The sequence below is a fragment of the Lingula anatina genome, chromosome 1, assembly GCF_051362555.1.
Source record: "Lingula anatina isolate TDL-2025a chromosome 1, LinAna3.0, whole genome shotgun sequence".
Classification (NCBI taxonomy): domain Eukaryota; kingdom Metazoa; phylum Brachiopoda; class Lingulata; order Lingulida; family Lingulidae; genus Lingula; species Lingula anatina.
Window position 1 is genome coordinate 30438801 of NC_141767.1, and position 19993 is coordinate 30458793.

Below are 19993 nucleotides of genomic sequence, written 5' to 3' on the forward strand. Positions count from 1 at the left end.
TACCTCTATGATAAGGAAATAATAAATTTGATATAGATAACTACGGTTTACAGGGTCGGATTTAGGCCGTCTTCTGGGTCTTCCAGAAGACGGTCAGATTTTCAAGTTTACATTAAAAGGTATCTTTTTTTTTCTGTTGGAAGACGGTCAAAATTGGAAGATAGATCAATAAAGATAATTTGGAAGACTGTCAGAAAATAGCTCTGGATCCGCTCCTGGTTTATAAAGGCCATAACGGCTTACCCTGATCTTATTCAAGGGCGTTTAGAAAGAGTGCTGGATATACCAATACGGCTTGGTCTGAAAACTAAAGAGTAGAAATTGATGTAATACAGTATAGTATAGTGGAGTTGGATATGCAAAAGACAAGATAAAATATAACTAGAATTAACTAGATGACATCCAACTTACCATATAGAAACAGACAGACGAACAGCAACTTCAGCACTATTTGAAAATACGGCACCAATGCCTTTTATAATGAGAAGTCACATGACAAAGACGCGGGAAGACAGAACAAAGGGACATAGACAAAGAAACAGACAAAGGAACAATTAGAGGGCATCAGAGTCACAGCAAGTCACAAGACAAGACGAGTGACGAGTGCATATTTACACATAGTTACACATATAATAGCAGATTTCTGGCCTATAAAAATACCAACTAGAAAAGGTGCACATCTGTCAATACCAGTACTTTGTGGATAAACAGAAAACAGAACTATGGGATATATGAACAACCAAGCTGTTATGATAAACTTTAATAGGGAATATTTGTTTCTGTTGCATGTTAAGAAATGAAAATTGTCTTCATTGGACACCAAATGCAGAGTGAAAATTAAACAAAAGGTACCAGTTACAAAAAGCAAAAGGCTCTCCATATTTAACTACCTACATTTTCTCTTTTCTAATTTCTTGTGCATGATTATATAACAACATATACATTTTTCTATTTCTCACAGATTTTTCAAAATAATTTCATACCACAGGCTTAAATTGTTGAATGAATGTTAGGGAATTAGGTCATGTTTTTTACCATGTTTACCAAAATAACAGAACAGGTACAGATTCCAAAAGAAAGTAACATTTGAATATTAAACCAAAATTCATACAAATGGAAAGAACATCACCCTCTTACCTTCACATATATAGTTCTTAGCCATTCTCCTAACTGATGCCTTGTGGTTGGCATTCCAACCAGCATCTCCTTTCCCTTCCTGCAGATACTGAAACACATCATCTAGGTTGACCAAATGGCGCTCTGCCATGACTGAAAGTAGTATAAGTACTGAGTATAGTGACAAGAAGTCTGTAAAACTGATCCTGGTACAATCCAACACTCCTGATGACAGTAGGTGAAGTAGTGACAAGAAGTCTGTAAAACGGATCCTGGTACAATCCAACACTTCTGAAGACAGTAGGTGAAGTAGTGGCAAGAAGTCTGTAAAACAGATCCTGGTACAATCCAACACTCCTGAGGACAGTAGGTGAAGTAGTGACAAGAAGTCTGTAAACAGATCCTGGTACAATCCAACACTCCTGAAGACAGTAGGTGAAGTAGTGACAAGAAGTCTGTAACAGATCCTGGTACAATCCAACACCCCTGAAGACAGTAGGTGACAAAAGTCTCAAAATACACTCCTTACATACAGATTGAGAGCAAGTCCAGGCCTACCCAACTACCAGACTCGGCACCTACTGATCCAGAATAAACCAGTTTATCAGACCACACTACCCGTTTTCAAGGTGTGAGTCAGATCGCATTACAGAGTATCAGCCACCACACCGATTTTGCCTGGTGCGCGATGTGATAGCAATGATCCTAAGCGGGGTTGGAAAGTAGTGCATCTCATCTAGATTCATGCGCTGCTGCAATTTTCCCTGTTTATGCTAAAATCTGACAATATAGCAATTTTTAACATAACATTTAGGTTCGGACGTAGCCAATGATGTTTTGTAAATAAGAACTTGCAAACTTATATATTAATTTAGAAAAGTAGACCTAATTTTGATAGCGGAAGCATATTCTGTCGGGGGTTAAATATTTTCATGACTACCGGGATGGACGAGATTGAGGGCAGGGGTAATACTAGAGAGGGGTGAGAAACGTCCATTGTTCTCGTCAGCGAGACTGGCCTTTTTCAGTGTATGTACGCACAGACAGAAAACTAAGTATTGTGGGAACGTTACTAATGAAGCCACTGGTAATACTAGTAGATATCAGCCTGTAGTCTTGAACAAGCGCCTCGATGACGAGTGAACAGCTGTCAAAAACAAAAGACCCAGGTGTGGTAGTTCTGTTAATGCGTGCCGCTACGATCAAACCTAATTGCTCCTCAAGGTCACAAAACTATAACCGGTACTGACGGCTAGGCTCGTCTTTATCATATAAGTAGCGCGTTTCCACCCCCTGATTGAGGGAGTTGTCTGTCGCCATGTTGTTGTATTCATACGACTCCTACTTGACGAAAACGAGGCGCGATACCCGGATGACAGGTAGGCTTACAAAATTTGTGATGGGGTATGATACTCTGTAATGCGATCTGACACACACCTTGAAAACGGGTAGTGTGGTCCGATATACTGGTTAATTCTGGATCCGTAGGTGCAGAGTCTGGTAGTTGGGTAGGCCTGAAGTCTTTCATCTGATAAAAACGATTGACAGTTACTGAGGACAGGGCATAATTACAAGTAATTGAACTTAACCACTTCAACTGGACAATGCAAGAAGCCATACAGTCTTACTTATCATCACCATAAGGTATACTTCAAAATCACCTAGAAAATGTCATCTAGATTTTATGAAATGAATTGAATTGAAGGAGCAATGTGGACCATATGTGGACCTTCATATATTGATATACTCCTGTAAATGACGATTTTCCCATACTTACCAATGGTTTATGAATCCGTTCCAACATTCAAAGTTAGCCCACAATTTTTTATAAAGTTTTGATTTATTTTTATAATCACTTATGTAATAATATGACTCTCAAGCTAAAAGGTGGTATCCCTTTAAATATATTAAAAAATAAAATAAACTTTTTAAGAAAAGCTACTGCACTAACTTTGAATGTCAGAACAAATACATTTATAAATTCAATATATTGGAAAAGTAAAATTATTTGCTGGGTTTAATAATTATGTCTTTATATTGGGCATTAATAGTCAACCTAAAATTTTTTAATGTATTAACCAATGGTAATTATAGAAAACCGTCCTTTACCCCAGGAAAACTTCCTTTTAAGCCAAAATGAACAGTTCTTCTTCCTTCAAGAAAACTTGAGAACACTTACCATTTACTCAGGTTATCCACCATAACATTGTCCAGTTGGAAGCCACCACCTTCCATATCAGTCATTTTAACAGACATAACTGCTAAAAATAAAGATAATTAAACTGATATATATTTCACTTTCATTTATAAGGGCATGCAAATCAATTACCAAAACTACGGATATTATTGCATTCATAATTAAAATTGTTATTTTAAAAAGAGGTCTTTAAAAAGTACTTTAAATATCAAAAACCTTATAGTCATAAACATTACTGACTTGGCCATCCTGAGGTGTCAATAGCGACTTTACAGTTTCATTTGCTGTGGCATCTCATCAACTGAATTTTCTGTATTTGCTTCAAATCATTCTCTTGGTCTTAGTTTTCCCTAGACGTCCAAATTTGTGACCAAGTCGGATAATTTTCTCTGAAGTTTCTTCTTAGATTTTTTTTTCTCCTCAAGACAGCGATTGGCCTTCATCCTGATTACATATAAATATCTGAGATTACTTTTCTTTCAGGACAGCGATCCACCTTCATCCTGAGTACATACAAATTTTTTCAGATTACTTTTTTTTTCAGGACAGCAATCTGCCGTCATCCTAAGAAAATATAAAATATCTCATATTACTTTTTCTTTCAGGACATTCATCCGCCTTCATCCTGAGTACATATAAATATCTCAGGTTACTTTTCTTTCAGGACAGCGACCCGCCTTCATTCTGAGTAAATATAAATTATCTCATATCACTTTTTTCAGGACAGCGATCCGCCTTCATCCTGATTACATATAATATCTCAGATTACTTTTCTTTCAGGACAGCCATCCGCCTTCATCCTGAGTAAATATAAAATATCTCATATCACTTTTTTCAGAACAGGGATCCGCCTTCATCCTGATTACGTATAAATATCTGAGAATATTTTTCTTTCAGGACAGCGATCTGCCTTCATCCTGATTACATATAAATATCTGAGATTACTTTTCTTTCAGGACAGCGATCCGCCTTCATCCTGAGTACATACAAATTATTTCAGATTACTTTTCTTTCAAGACTGTGATCCGCCTGCATCCTGAGTAAATATAAAATATCTCAGATTACTTTTCTTTCAGGACAGCGATCCGCCTTCATCCTGATTACATATAAATATCTCAGATTACTTTTCTTTCAGGACAGCGATCCGCCATCATCCTAAGTAAATATAAAATATCTCATATCACTTTTTTCAGGACAGCGATCCGCCTTCATCCTGATTACATATAAATATCTGAGATTATTTTTCTTTCAGGACAGCGATCCGCCTTCGTCCTGATTACATATAAATATCTGAGATTACTTTTATTTCAGGACAGCGACCCGCCTTCATTCTGAGTAAATATAAATTATCTCATATCACTTTTTTCAGGACAGCGATCCGCCTTCATCCTGATTACATATAATATCTCAGATTACTTTTCTTTCAGGACAGCCATCCGCCTTCATCCTGAGTAAATATAAAATATCTCATATCACTTTTTTCAGAACAGGGATCCGCCTTCATCCTGATTACGTATAAATATCTGAGAATATTTTTCTTTCAGGACAGCGATCTGCCTTCATCCTGAGTACATACAAATTTTCTCAGATTACTTTTCTTTCAGGACAGCGATCCGCCTTCATCCTGAGTACATACAAATTATTTCAGATTACTTTTCTTTCAGGACAGCGATCCGCCTTCATCCTGAGTAAATATAAAATATCTCAGATTATTTTTTTTTCAAGACAGCGATCCACCTTCATCCTGAGTAAATATAAAATATCTCAGATTATTTTTTTTTCAAGACAGCGATCCACCTTCATCCTGAGTAAATATAAAATATCTCAGATTATTTTTTTTCAGGACAGCGATCCTCCTTCATCCTGATGATATATAACTGATTGAACCGTCTCTTTAATAGATAATCTTTTAAGTAAGCTGGTTGTCTGATTGTTCTCTTTGGTCTGGTGTAAATTGGTTCTTCAATATGATCACCGTTTCACTTGCTGTGGCATCTCACCAACTGAATTTTCTGTATTTGCTTCACATCATTCTCTTGGTCTTTGTTTTCCCTAGATGTCCAACTTTGTGACCAAGTCGGATAACTTTTCTCTGAATTTCTTCTCAGATTATTTTTTCTCCTCAAGATAGCAATCAGCCTTCATCCTGATTACATATAAATATCTGAGATTATTTTTCTTTCAGGACAGCGATCCGCCTTCATCCTGAGTACATACAAATTATTTCAGATTACTTTTCTTTCAGGACTGTGATCCGCCTGCATCCTGAGTAAATATAAAATATCTCAGATTACTTTTCTTTCAGGACAGCGATCCGCCTTCATCCTGATTACATATAAATATCTCAGATTACTTTTCTTTCAGGACAGCGATCCGCCTTCATCCTGAGTAAATATAAAATATCTCATATCACTTTTTTCAGGACAGCGATCCGCCTTCATCCTGATTACATATAAATATCTGAGATTATTTTTCTTTCAGGACAGCGATCCGCCTTCGTCCTGATTACATATAAATATCTGAGATTACTTTTATTTCAGGACAGCGATCCGCCTTCATCCTGAGTAAATATAAAATATCTCATATCACTTTTTTCAGGACAGCGATCCGCCTTCATCCTGATTACATATAAATATCTGAGATTATTTTTCTTTCAGGACAGCGATCTGCCTTCATCCCGAGTACATACAAATTTTCTGAGATTACTTTTCTTTCAGGACAGTGATCCGCCATCATCCTAAGTAAATATAAAATATCTCATATCATTTTTTTCAGGACAGCGATCCGCCTTCATCCTGAGTACATACAAATTATTTCAGATTACTTTTCTTTCAGGACAGCGATCCGCCTTCATCCTGAGTAAACATAAAATATCTCAGATTATTTTTTTTTTCAAGACAGCGATCCACCTTCATCCTGATTGAACTGTCTCTTTAATAGATAATCTTTTAAGTAAGCTGGTTGTCTGATTGTTCTCTTTGGTCTGGTGTAAATTGGTTCTTCAATATGATCACCGTTTCACTTGCTGTGGCATTTCACCAACAGAATTTTCTGTATTTGCTTCACATCATTCTCTTGGTCTTTGTTTTCCCTAGATGTCCAACTTTGTGACCAAGTCGGATAACTTTTCTCTGAATTTCTTCTCAGATTATTTTTTTCTCCTCAAGACAGCAATCGGCCTTCATCCTGATTACATATAAATATCTGAGATTATTTTTCTTTCAGGACAGCGATCCGCCTTCATCCTGAGTACATACAAATTATTTCAGATTACTTTTCTTTCAGGACAGTGATCCGCCTGCATCATGAGTAAATATAAAATATCTCAGATTACTTTTCTTTCAGGACAGCGATCCGCCTTCATCCTGAGTAAATATAAAATATCTCATATCACTTTTTTCAGGACAGCGATCCGCCTTCATCCTGATTACATATAAATATCTGAGATTATTTTTATTTCAGGACAGCGATCCGCCTTCGTCCTGATTACATATAAATATCTGAGATTACTTTTATTTCAGGACAGCGATCCGCCTTCATCCTGAGTAAATATAAAATATCTCATATCACTTTTTTCAGGACAGCGATCCGCCTTCATCCTGATTACATATAAATATCTGAGATTATTTTTCTTTCAGGACAGCGATCTGCCTTCATCCCGAGTACATACAAATTTTCTGAGATTACTTTTCTTTCAGGACAGTGATCCGCCATCATCCTAAGTAAATATAAAATATCTCATATCATTTTTTTCAGGACAGCGATCCGCCTTCATCCTGAGTACATACAAATTATTTCAGATTACTTTTCTTTCAGGACAGCGATCCGCCTTCATCCTGAGTAAACATAAAATATCTCAGATTATTTTTTTTTTCAAGACAGCGATCCACCTTCATCCTGATTGAACTGTCTCTTTAATAGATAATCTTTTAAGTAAGCTGGTTGTCTGATTGTTCTCTTTGGTCTGGTGTAAATTGGTTCTTCAATATGATCACCGTTTCACTTGCTGTGGCATTTCACCAACAGAATTTTCTGTATTTGCTTCACATCATTCTCTTGGTCTTTGTTTTCCCTAGATGTCCAACTTTGTGACCAAGTCGGATAACTTTTCTCTGAATTTCTTCTCAGATTATTTTTTTCTCCTCAAGACAGCAATCGGCCTTCATCCTGATTACATATAAATATCTGAGATTATTTTTCTTTCAGGACAGCGATCCGCCTTCATCCTGAGTACATACAAATTATTTCAGATTACTTTTCTTTCAGGACAGTGATCCGCCTGCATCATGAGTAAATATAAAATATCTCAGATTACTTTTCTTTCAGGACAGCGATCCGCCTTCATCCTGAGTAAATATAAAATATCTCATATCACTTTTTTCAGGACAGCGATCCGCCTTCATCCTGATTACATATAAATATCTGAGATTATTTTTATTTCAGGACAGCGATCCGCCTTCATCCTGAGTACATACAAATTCACTCAGATTATTTTTCTTTCAGGACAGTGATCCGCCTGCATCATGAGTAAATATAAAATATCTCAGATTACTTTTCTTTCAGGACAGCGATCCGCCTTCATCCTGAGTAAATATAAAATATCTCATATTACTTTTCTTTCAGGACAGCGATCCGCCTTCATCCTGATTACATATAAATATCTCAGATTACTTTTCTTTCAGGACAGCGATCCGCCTTCATCCTGAGTAAATATAAAATATCTCATATCACTTTTTTCAGGACAGCGATCCGCCTTCATCCTGATTACATATAAATATCTGAGATTATTTTTCTTTCAGGACAGCGATCCGCCTTCGTCCTGATTACATATAAATATCTGAGATTACTTTTATTTCAGGACAGCGATCCGCCTTCATCCTGAGTAAATATAAAATATCTCATATTACTTTTCTTTCAGGACAGCGATCCGCCTTCATCCTGATTACATATAAATATCTCAGATTACTTTTCTTTCAGGACAGCGATCCGCCTTCATCCTGAGTAAATATAACATATCTCATATCACTTTTTTCAGGACAGCGATCCGCCTTCATCCTGATTACATATAAATATCTGAGATTATTTTTCTTTCAGGACAGCGATCCGCCTTCGTCCTGATTACATATAAATATCTGAGATTACTTTTATTTCAGGACAGCGATCCGCCTTCATCCTGAGTAAATATAAAATATCTCATATCACTTTTTTCAGGACAGCGATCCGCCTTCATCCTGATTACATATAAATATCTGAGATTATTTTTCTTTCAGGACAGCGATCCGCCTTCATCCTGATTACATATAAATATCTGAGATTATTTTTCTTTCAGGACAGCGATCCGCCTTCATCCTAAGTAAATATAAAATATCTCATATCATTTTTTTCAGGACAGCAATCCGCCTTCATCCTGAGTACATACAAATTATTTCAGATTACTTTTCTTTCAGGACAGCGATCCGCCTTCATCCTGAGTAAACATTAAATATCTCAGATTATTTTTTTTTTCAAGACAGCGATCCACCTTCATCCTGATTGAACTGTCTCTTTAATAGATAATCTTTTAAGTAAGCTGGTTGTCTGATTGTTCTCTTTGGTCTGGTGTAAACTGGTTCTTCAATATGATCACTGTTTCACTTGCTGTGGCATCTCATCAACTGAATTTTCTGTATTTGCTTCACATCATTCTCTTGGTCTTTGTTTTACCTAGATGTCCAAGTTGGATAACTTTTCTCTGAAGTTTCTGAATCCTGTCATTTCTGTAAATGAGTCCTTCAATAATACTAAATTCTTCTCTCATGTGCCAGTATGGTTCAATCTCCTCATCTTTTCTGTATAGATTCCAATCTCTTGTTGAGAATCTCCCTCCAAGTTTGATTAGTGTTGGGTCAGTGAGGGTTTTTTCTGCTATCTCTTTGAGAATCACTGCATTTTCAGATTTTACCATCCATCTGATCATCCTCTCTGTACTATCACCACCCGTTTGTGGCTGTGGCTGTCTGGAGAGATAATCAAGAAGGTCTGCATCATTCTTTCCTGGCTCATATACCACATCATGGTCAACACCTTGGAAGTCCATCACCAATTTCTGTATTCTCGATGGTAATTTTGCTTGTACTTTGTTAAACCTGGGTGGATACTTATGGTTTGTGTGCTGTGATAATATTGACCTTTGGAGCACCCTGTAGGTATATTCTCATCCTGTACTTTGCCCATCTTACGGCCAATGCATCTTTTTCCGTCTGTGAATATTTCTTCTCTCTATCTGTCAGTGCTCTGCTTTGCTTTGTCCGTTTCTTGGAACAGTCCTGCTGACAACCCTTCGTTAAAACTGGCTTCTGTTCTTAGTATTATTAGTTTGCCTGGTTCAAAGAAGGCCATTGTTTTGCTGCTGGTGATAGTTTCTTTTAATTTCTCGAAGGCTTTTTCTTCCTCATCTCACCAACGGCATTTCACATCTTGCTTGGTCAGTTCTAATAGTGGAGCAGTCAGTGAGGCATAATCCTCTATAAAGTTGTCTAGGCATGGATGTCTTGGATCACCTATATACACGTACTGAAAAAAAATGGGTTCATTTGAGATGTATGTTGAATAACCAATAAATAAATAACATTCATTATTATCAATTTAGCTTGGCATCCTAAGTGAATTTTTGAAGGACATTCATTGTAATTTTACATCTTCAGCAGTCCAGCATGTCTCAACATGAGAAGCAACACTATATTTGAGAATGGTGAAGCCCTATTTACAATATACTTGGCTACGTAATGTACGAGTTCCTAACATGCAAAGCAATACTGCACTCCAGTTGGAGGACTATGGTTTAATAGAGAGTTATAAAGATACGAAGGACGAAGCGAACACTGCAAAAATCCCCACAAGTAACTTTTATAGTAGCTCTAAGACAAGTACATCATAGAAACCCTATTGCTACTAATTAACTCTGCTAGTGCTTTTAAAGGTTTACCTCAGATGTTTCCAGGAATCCAGATCTACTGTATAACACCTATAACACTGGGATCAGCGGATCCCTTTGTCTACCCCTTCAGGGTTCTCCCCAGGCCTTTATAGCGTATCGGCAGCGATACGCATTTCTTTTTGCCGATACGCTTCTTTTTTTGCCGACACGTTTCTTTAAGGTAAAAATTCAGTTCGGTGAAGTTGCAGGGTTGGCTGTCCGACCAGGGAATTATATCGAATTATGACGGACAGGTCATGATTTATGAGAAATTTGGAGCAAAAATCTTTTAAAAAATCATTTTTGATGCATACTAACGTCTTTTTCTCTTCCTAGACGGTACTGAAAAGAGTGACCTACTTTTGGCACAAAACACATGCAGTCGCAAAATGAATTGTGAACAAACTTACCGCCAAATTATGAAAGTGAACACCCTCCAGAACTTCACAAGACAAAATTTATTCACATAACAGGCTCACTACTGAATATTTATTTGGTTAAAAATCTTCGTGCTCTAGAGATAAAGACCGTTCCAAAAACAGAAACTACACAAGTACTGTGCAACAGCCAGATTGATCTGGATGAACTAGATATATCTAGTTCGTTGTCAAGGCAACATACTGCCTGTCAATCAAATACGTTGTATGCTATCTACTTACTATAGAACGTGAAATCTTTGGAACTGAAGATCTTGTTGAAATATTGTTTATTTGCCAAAATAAAACATGAAATTTTGTATGATGTTTTCTTTAATGACTTTAGCATCACCTATATTATTTACAGTTAAAAATTTAGTGCTGGAATATGATAAATTAACATTGCTGTCATATACCAGTGTGATATTGATGTAAGTTAGATATTAGTAATAACAAATATGAGAATTTAAATAAAAAGGGGGACTTTTTTATACTGCTTTTATTTAACTCATATATTAAAAAAATCAAACACATGATAACCCCTAAAAAGTTGAATTGTTAACATAAATATAAGCAAAGTATTATAAAATGAATATTCTTTAATTTTTCATTGAACTTTATTCAAATATTATAAATTTTGAATATTTTAATAAAATCAATCTGACAGTACCCCCTCCCCACCTGTATTTTTTTTAGCTTTGGTTAAACTTCATGTGAATTTATTATCAAATTGCAGATTTACAATTAGTAGACCCTGTACCCAAAATCCTAGGAGAAGCCCTGATTGAAACTATGTTAAATCATACTTATATGCAAGATTAAATCTTCAAGAGTTCACAAGTATGAAAAAAAACTTTTTATCTGAAAATGAATCCACTTTAAGGTGCATTTTCCAACTCATTTGATTGAATGTCTTGGTAATAAATGCATTAAATGTATGACTACAATTATTTATTTACAAAGTTCAATTAATAGAATGAATAGAAAAAAATATTGGTTTTGTTGGGCAGGTTGGATTGAAATTCGGACAGGTGCTCATAAAAGTTAGTGTCTAGCCCTGATTTTTCTGCAAAATTTGGTCCTGCACGTGGGCTATGTTGTAACAATTTAATGACAGCTTCAGATTGCATGGGATTGCACCCTTTTTGCATGAAATAATAAAAATTTTACCTCCGGAGGGCACATCTTAGCACTGCTAACATAACGCTCAATTTTAAGGAGGAAATGGAGCATTTACGGACCTTCGCATTAAAAGAAATTACCTTTAAAAGTATACTAAACTTACTTTAAAAGACCTTAAGACTGGTTTCCCATACCTAGATCTATCTAACAGGATCGATCCATCTCCAAGGGGTTTCTCGCTAAATTGCTTTCAGATGAAGCGGGTTAGATGTCTGTCACGCCTACTGAAGCTGCTAGGGGAATTATCGTTTAGCATCTAAACCGCTTAAGTTGATAGCAATTTACTGAGAATCTACTTGGTGATAGATCGATCCAAAGTTAGTACGATAGGGTCTGCGATTGATCCCTAAGTCATTTTTGTCTAAATACCCTGCAAAGCTACTAGTACACGTACTTAAATTACTTTAATAGACTGCGCTACAGACAGCGCTAGTACTCTAATATGAGATATATTTGCACGTTTATTTTTTTTTTTTAATAAAAAGGTCTACATTTCCCTCAATTCCAAGTTTATTTTCTCAATGCCTGGTAACGAAGGTTTTGCAAATGGCTTTCTAAGAGAATGCAGCTTTGTTGTGTTTCGTGTAAACCATTTGACTGTGCCCTGTCAACATATCGTCCAGCTAATCATGAGGGCCCGCTGGTAAAGTACTGATCTCAGTTCACGGCCGCGGAAAATAAAAATCATCAAATCACAAATCACATAAATTAATTAAAACTTTATTCGTATCTCATTGAAAATGTTAGTCCAGCGAGCTTAAAATAACTATCATCAAGTATAATGACTTCGTTTCACTGAGGACTGGGGATAAAAACCCGCATTTCACGATTCACAGGAATGGGGTGCTTCACGGATGACGCTAATTAATAATAATAAATAAATAATTAAAAAAATAATTTAAAAAAAAAACGTTGCTAGCATCTCGGGAAATGAAAAGTGGTTTTCACGGGTAACGAAAATACCCAATGAAGCCTTCAGTCATTGTCTTAACTAAAATGTAGGTTTTATTAATTACTAAAATATTTCAAAAGCATCAAACAACTAAAATTAATTATCTTCGACAAAAATAAGCCACGGAGGAATTCTCAGTTTTTAAAAGCCGGGCGACACCGCGAAAGTCGCTGCAAGTTATTTATTACGTTATTTAGATAAACATTCTAGACATTTTCTGAAACATTACTCTTGCTTCCTAACAAGTTCCTAATTTTTTTTTACTTTATTGAAAATAAACTTAAAGGTGGATGTGAGATGGTGTTGTGAGGGACAGTAACAAAGGTTTAAATTGAGTCCGCATTTCGTGTTTTAAATATGATTAGCGCAGGTGCTGAGCTAACTTATACAACAATTTTCGTGTGCATCGAAAGACTCGCGAGAGAAATAATTACTGCAAAATGTAATCGCTCCTCATTTCTCTTGTTGGCACTCTCTCCATGTCCAGCGGTACTTGTAGTGCCCAGTCCACCAAATACCTATTACAAAACAGACAATAACATTGAGTTCTCTTGCACATTTCGTTATCATGAATTCCCCAATAAGATTGATTAAGATTCCTTTTATCATGTCTTAGCAAATTGATTTTGAGAAGCGCGCGCACCCCCCACACACACAGGGGGGAGAGAGAGAGAGAGAGAGAGAAAGAGAGAGAGAGAGAAAGAGCAGGTTAAATTTCTTAGGTGATAGGAACAATCAACAAAGATCAACATAAACCGTCTCGAATCGGACTTCTCACAACATTTTTTTCTTTCATTAAACTTAACAAATTCAAGCCGTCAAGATTTTACTTCAAATAACCAAATATCATATCCATACATAGACATACTGTCAAAAGATACTGGTAGATCAACTTAAACAGTCTTGAGTCAGAATTCTCACAATATTTTTTTTTTTTTTTTAGTTCTTTAATTTTTAAAAAACAAATTCAAGTTGTTACATCGTCTAAGATTTAATTTAAAAAATATCATATTGCATACATGGACATACTTTATGAGCATTTCTGTAGTTGTCGTGACCTAAATTTCTTTGTCTTGGAAACTCGCTGATGAAAAGAGTATGTGTACTTATCTAAATATAAGTAATCTACAGGCCTTTTCGATATTTTGGCTATACATAAGTCTTGACGAATCTCTCCCTGATATCTTTTATTTTATAAGTTTTTTTGTTATACGTGTATTTTGTGATAACCCTGTAAGAATGTTAGCATGGCTTTATTATGAATTTTCGATAAAAAACTAGTAGAATACAATAACAGAACAAGAAACAAAGATGACTGAGCTGTTTTTAGTGGTTTCTTTCGACAGGATTCACGATTTATTACGAGGCGGTCTATCTATACTACACTGAAGCTTGGACTAAATAACGAATAACGTTATTATATCCAAGACTGAAGGCATCCGTAACTGTTTTTGGATTAAAATACTCTAGATTAAGCAGAATTATCATATCAAAAACACCAAAAAGTGATATCTCAAATCTACCGGAGCAGTGAATTTTTATTTTATTTCCGTTATCAGATTTCACAATTAACTCTTATGCCTAGATTACATTAGAAAAGCGTGTCGTGCGATGAAATTAAATACGATATTCCGTGCGTTTTTTTTAACGACGTACGGGCTACAGCGAATACGTTTACATTACGGGTGGGTTAATGTTAATGTTGATGTTAATCAATCACCAAAATATTTATTTTATTACGAAACAGTGTTTATTTTTACACAGATAATAAAAATCAGTCAATGGGTACACAGTGATGCTTTAAGGCCTTCTTTAAATTCTGCTGCTGCTATGCAGAGACGGAATAAATATAAAACATTGTTGCATGTATCAGACTATCTCGAAAGTAAATCATTTACTAGAATAAAATGGCGATTGTTTTATTTATCATTACTTTTACATTAGAGTGAGCTCCCGGTATTATTCCATTGCTGACGAAATCAATACTGGAGACGACGGTTATATTGACGCGGATAAAGAAATTAAATCCTAACTTGAGCTTTAACCTTGGTCATTATTAGTAATTTTGCCCATGCTTTAACTAAAGCGTTTTACTACAGGCAAGAGATAAACCTGAACAGATGAACAGGTCCAGCAGTGAGGTATCATCCTCACCCGCTCTTCTCTTGATGGATGACGGCGCCCTCCTCGTGAAAAAAATTGTATTGTTCCCACAGAAAAATGTAAAGTGCGTACTGGTGTCGCCAGACACCTTTTTTTTCTAGAACTTCTTCATGCCATTCTCTTCATTTTTTTTTCTTTTACAGATCTTGTATCAATGCTCCAACTTAAACATACCCGGGCCCATCATAATACGTTGATAAAAAACGAATAGAGCAATATATAAAAGATTGGTGGGGGCATTTTCTACAATAAAACACCAACACTAAAAGTAATAATAAGAGATACCTAAATTTCTGCTCACTGTCTTTTCGCCGTCATTCGTTTTTGTCTAAATCATCATTTTGTGCATTGTCTTCAATAATTCATGAAGCCCAGATTTTGGGAGAGGGGCAACTGCCGCAATGAAGCCCACGTAATCCTCTAGCTAATTTCATTTACAAGCACACTTACCACATCGTCAGCGTAACACCAATATAAGCTCTTTCTGTAAAATAACAAAATTTCTGTCCATAATCAACTGACTTTGTAAGAATGAAAACATCAATTGAATAACATGACTATAAACCAATGTTATATGGTATGTTTAACCTGAAGCTAGGGGATGAACAAGGACAGTGAGAAGTCGTTCTCTGTGATGGGTTCCTGACCACTCCTCTAGGTCCAACCTTATCAGTAAAATACGTCAGGGGGTGTTCCATGCCAAGTAAGTGTCTCGTCTGTCAAGCTGCAGGCAAATATGACATCAGTGCAAACATTGAATCGCCGAGTAGGAGAAGGAGGGGAGGGGGGCATAGAAAACATTACTCACTTGAAGTTGGCCATGGACTGACTGGGGTCTCGATCCTCGATGCAATATATCAAGAACTTGTTTATAAATATGTAAGGGGTAAAGGAATGAACAGGGCCCATCATCCTCTTCTCCGCTAAGGCCCCTATTTCACACAGACCACGAATCCCATGAATCTCCAGGAATTGACAAATTTCAGGATTCGGCTGGAATCGTGAGATTTTGCCAATTTTCTGGTCTAATTCGAAACGCTCTACGATTCAGTTACGATACAGGTGCGATAGTGTTACGAATATTCGTGGCATTCGGCTGGAATCGAACGAATATTGTCCAGAAATTCACTACGATTTTTTGGAATCGGGAGTTCGTGGCCAAAACTTTGAACAGCTCAAATTTTTTGCCACGAATTCCCGATTTATCAAGAATTGCAAGGACTGACTACGATTATATACGAATCTGTTAAGAACTTCACGAACTGATTACGATTCAACCACGAATCCTGAAATTTTCAATTCCTGGCGATTTGTGGGATTCGTGGTCTGTGTGAAATAGGGGTATCAAAGTTTTTGCCACCAATTCCTGTTGGTCAAGAAGTGCAAGAACTGACTACGAATATATACGAATCTGTTAAGAAATTCACGAACTGATTACGATTCAACCAAGAATCGTGAAATTTGTCAATTCATGGCCATTCGTGGGATTCGAGGTCTGTGTGAAATAGGGGCATAACAACTGACGTGGCTGAAAATGTAAGGGCGGGGTGGGGGAGGGGAATAAGCTCCTATCCCCCCCCCCCGCCCCTGCAAATATTTTTCTCAACCTACTGTCCTTATAGCATAGAAATAAATAAATACGGTGTTAGGTATGTGTGATGTAATCAGGGCGCTGGAAATTACTTTTATTTGATTTATTTATTTATTTGTTTTGGAAACTTTTAAAATCAGACTGAAAGAGTGCTTTCTTATGCAAGAATGATAACTTCCAAAATATCTCTAAACCGAAATCATAAGAATGGAGATACTCATAATAAACGCGTCTGCTTTCTCTGAATTTCGTTATTTGCATCACAGTGTGGGAAACCCCCTTAAACCATCCCGGGGCCCCCACATTACATAAAATACCCTTTAATAATAAAACCCCAGGGCTTGAAGCCCAGGCTCACATCTTTGGATAACGCTATCTGTAATACTGCTACAGAGATTCCCAGGTTCCTTGTCTTAAAGTCTGCACACGGAAAAGAATGAAACGACTCCATGTTGTAACTTCAACAGAATATATTTTGCTACACTAAAAGTTACATGATGCAAGTATGACCTCTCTCCTCCTCTCTCTAGCTCTCCCCCCTAGATTTAAGTTTACAGATTTTTATACAAAACTTTATCAGTTAAACTGTCCATCACATAACTTAAAAACTGATAGGTTACTTCATACACAAGGCCACCTTCTTCCAGGTGGGCACTCCTAATAACACCCTGTAATCTAGTTCTAACAGATTACTGGCTTCGGAACAAAGGACATTAAAATTTGAACTGCAAGGTGTGAAGCATTATCTGAACAACTTGTACAACTTGGCTTCCCATGTCTGAATTTTATCAAACAATGGCTTCCTCTGATTGAGTTAATACAACATCATGTATGAAAGTTTTAAAAGTACTAATTACACTTTTTTTCTATACTATGGTTCCTGACAACAGGCTGATGATTAAAAAAAGGTAGACATGAAGACATTTAACGTGAACATAAATTTGTGTTGTACTAATATGCGAATATAGAGTAGAAACTGAGTATGTCTTTTTACTGGAAGCAACTATACTGGGTTTATTTCACAACTCAAATTTTCAGTCAATGCAGATAAGGAAATGACAGAAAAAGTCAAACTGAAATGACACACCAAACGAAACCATTGAATATTGTCACAGAAAAGCAAACTGTGTATAAAAAGGGCCAATACATTATCTTTAATGTGGTTTTTAATACTTCTTAATACTTATTATCTATTTTGACCTGGAATTTAACATATTATGTATTACTGCAAACTTAATTTATTATCGTGTATTTATTTATTATTTTATCTATTTTCCTCTTGTGGGTAATTAACCTGTGCTTTATTCCCCTTTTCTTTCAATCCGGGTCAACACACTCCATGCCATAGAGTTGCTGTGTACATGTAACTGAAGGATAGCCTTTGGAGTCTACAATACAAAGTAAAATGTGTCCCTCAACAAGGTGGGACTACAGAGCTATACTGGCGAAGAGCAGATTTGCAATTTCTTTTGGATTTCAAACTCTTTCCTTTGCTCTCAATCTTCTAAACATCTGAACTGAACAGTCCCCCTGCAGACAATCTCCAACCGCAAGCGTAGCTTGGACTTATTTTTAACATAACTAAAAAAACTGCCTGCTTGTATAGAAATGTAAGACTTTTTAATTTAAACATGGGCACCCTAAACTGTAAAAAATATCTGTTTATTGGACACGTCTATACACTGTATTTACTCATTAAAGACGTCCGGAGGTTGGCGCGGTAAACAAATACACTGCTTCATTTATAAATAACAACACTGACTATATTTCAAATAAGAAAAGTTAAAAAAAAAAGGAGTTGACGTTTGAGTTTTTCTATAAACAGTACCCAATGTCCGTCAAAAGAACTGTATAAGGCTTTTACTTTAAGATAATGATTTCCTGTTTATATATGAATATTTGAATATGAATATAAATTATTTTCCTGTACAGTTTTCTTTCAAAAGAACGGAAGGAAAAGTCTTTAAACTGTCTTATTTGATGAAAAAGTTTCATATCAACAGCTGAATGTAAATAAACGATATTTTGGTTCTAAGTCACCACTGTAATCATATACTCTTCGAAAATTCCCATCTCATGTGGGAAGTTATTTCTTTTTATAGCCAAATCGAATTCTCCAAGTGGAGCGACCCATCGTGGCATATTTAACCTCGGCCTCGGGCTGATCACTTGGCATGTCGAATTCCACGAGACTTTCAGGGGAAAGGTTCTTGGTGATCGTGTACGCCACTAATTCAACCAACTCCACACAGTCTCACCACAGCGTTGTGCGGAACTCATGGCACACTAACTAAGGGAAATAATGTAATTTAAAATCTGGTAGAACAAAATTATATAAAGAATATTTTTGGAAATAAGCAAACAAGTAAACAAAAATTAATAAACAAAATTATAAAAAGCTAAATAAATATATAAATAATACGGTGTAGATATATTAATAAAAAAGAATGAAAGAAAGATAAAAAATGAAAAAATGAAAAGAAAAATACTGCAAATGGAGTGAAAATTATTTCCTTCCTGCAGTTTCACAAAAGTCAATTATTATAAACAGAATGCGACTATAATATGATGAATACATTGAGTCTTTAGTTTCTTATATATTGTATACCTTTTAATCACTCGACTAGCTGACGCCGGAATACATATAGTTCTTTTCCCTCCTCTCGCCTATATCTTAATTTTCTTATGTAAATAATCCTGGGGACAGTCCGGCGTTTTCATTGTTCGACAGCTAATCTTGATCACCAGTATGATGATTGACGTTTGTATATATAACTGCCAATCAAGCCATCCACTTTTAATAGCTTTGATTGGCACCTCTCAATCACAGGAAGTAAAAGCTCTTTCGCAGCATGATTGTGATTGACGTTTGTTTAACTAACCGTCAATCAACCTGTCAAATTTGACAGCTTTGATTGACACCTATCAATCACAGGAGATAAGAGTTCTTTGGCGGTATGGATGTGATTGACGATCGCGAGATGTTAGAGTTCTTTTATTCTACAAAGAAATTGTAGGAGCTGTCTGACAGCTTTGATTGACACCTATCAATCACAGGAGATAAGAGTTCTTTGGCGGTATGGATGTGATTGACGATCGCGAGATGTTAGAGTTCTTTTATTCTACAAAGAAATTGTAGGAGCTGTCCGCAATGGACAGATTCCCCCGGAACCGGAATTTTTGAAGCAAGGTTTATACAAAGGAAAGAAAAGCAGGCAAATCTCATATAGTATTATGTGCTCTCATTGAGGGAACGACAGAAAATATATGTCATTTATACATAAGCTGGTATATACCAAAAATAGAAATAGAAACAGTCACAAGTATAGTAGCCAACCAAATAGATGAATAAAGGAACAAAGAAATATATGGAAAGAATTATTTACAGACCAAAAATGCATGAATAAAAAAATCAAAGATA

The 19993-nt window shown here is 36.1% G+C and overlaps 1 protein-coding gene across 4 annotated transcripts; it reads right to left on the reverse strand.

Annotated features, from left to right (window-relative positions):
- Nucleotides 1–8697: 8697 nt before the first annotated feature.
- Nucleotides 8698–19522, reverse strand: LOC147764248 (uncharacterized). Of its 4 annotated transcripts, none has more exons than XM_087001088.1 (3): nt 19181–19522; nt 15267–18858; nt 8698–9865 (listed from the first exon to the last, which is right to left on the reverse strand). In XM_087001088.1, the coding sequence occupies exon 3, from the start codon at nt 9387–9389 to the stop codon at nt 8988–8990; it is 402 nt and encodes a 133-aa protein (XP_086857214.1). In that variant the 5' UTR covers nt 9390–9865; nt 15267–18858; nt 19181–19522; the 3' UTR covers nt 8698–8987. The 4 variants fall into 4 exon arrangements, with proteins under 4 accessions (XP_086857214.1, XP_086857212.1, XP_086857215.1 ...); XM_087001086.1 differs by having other exon boundaries at nt 15267–18862; XM_087001089.1 differs by lacking the exons at nt 15267–18858; nt 19181–19522 and adding an exon at nt 10679–12979.
- Nucleotides 19523–19993: the final 471 nt, after the last annotated feature.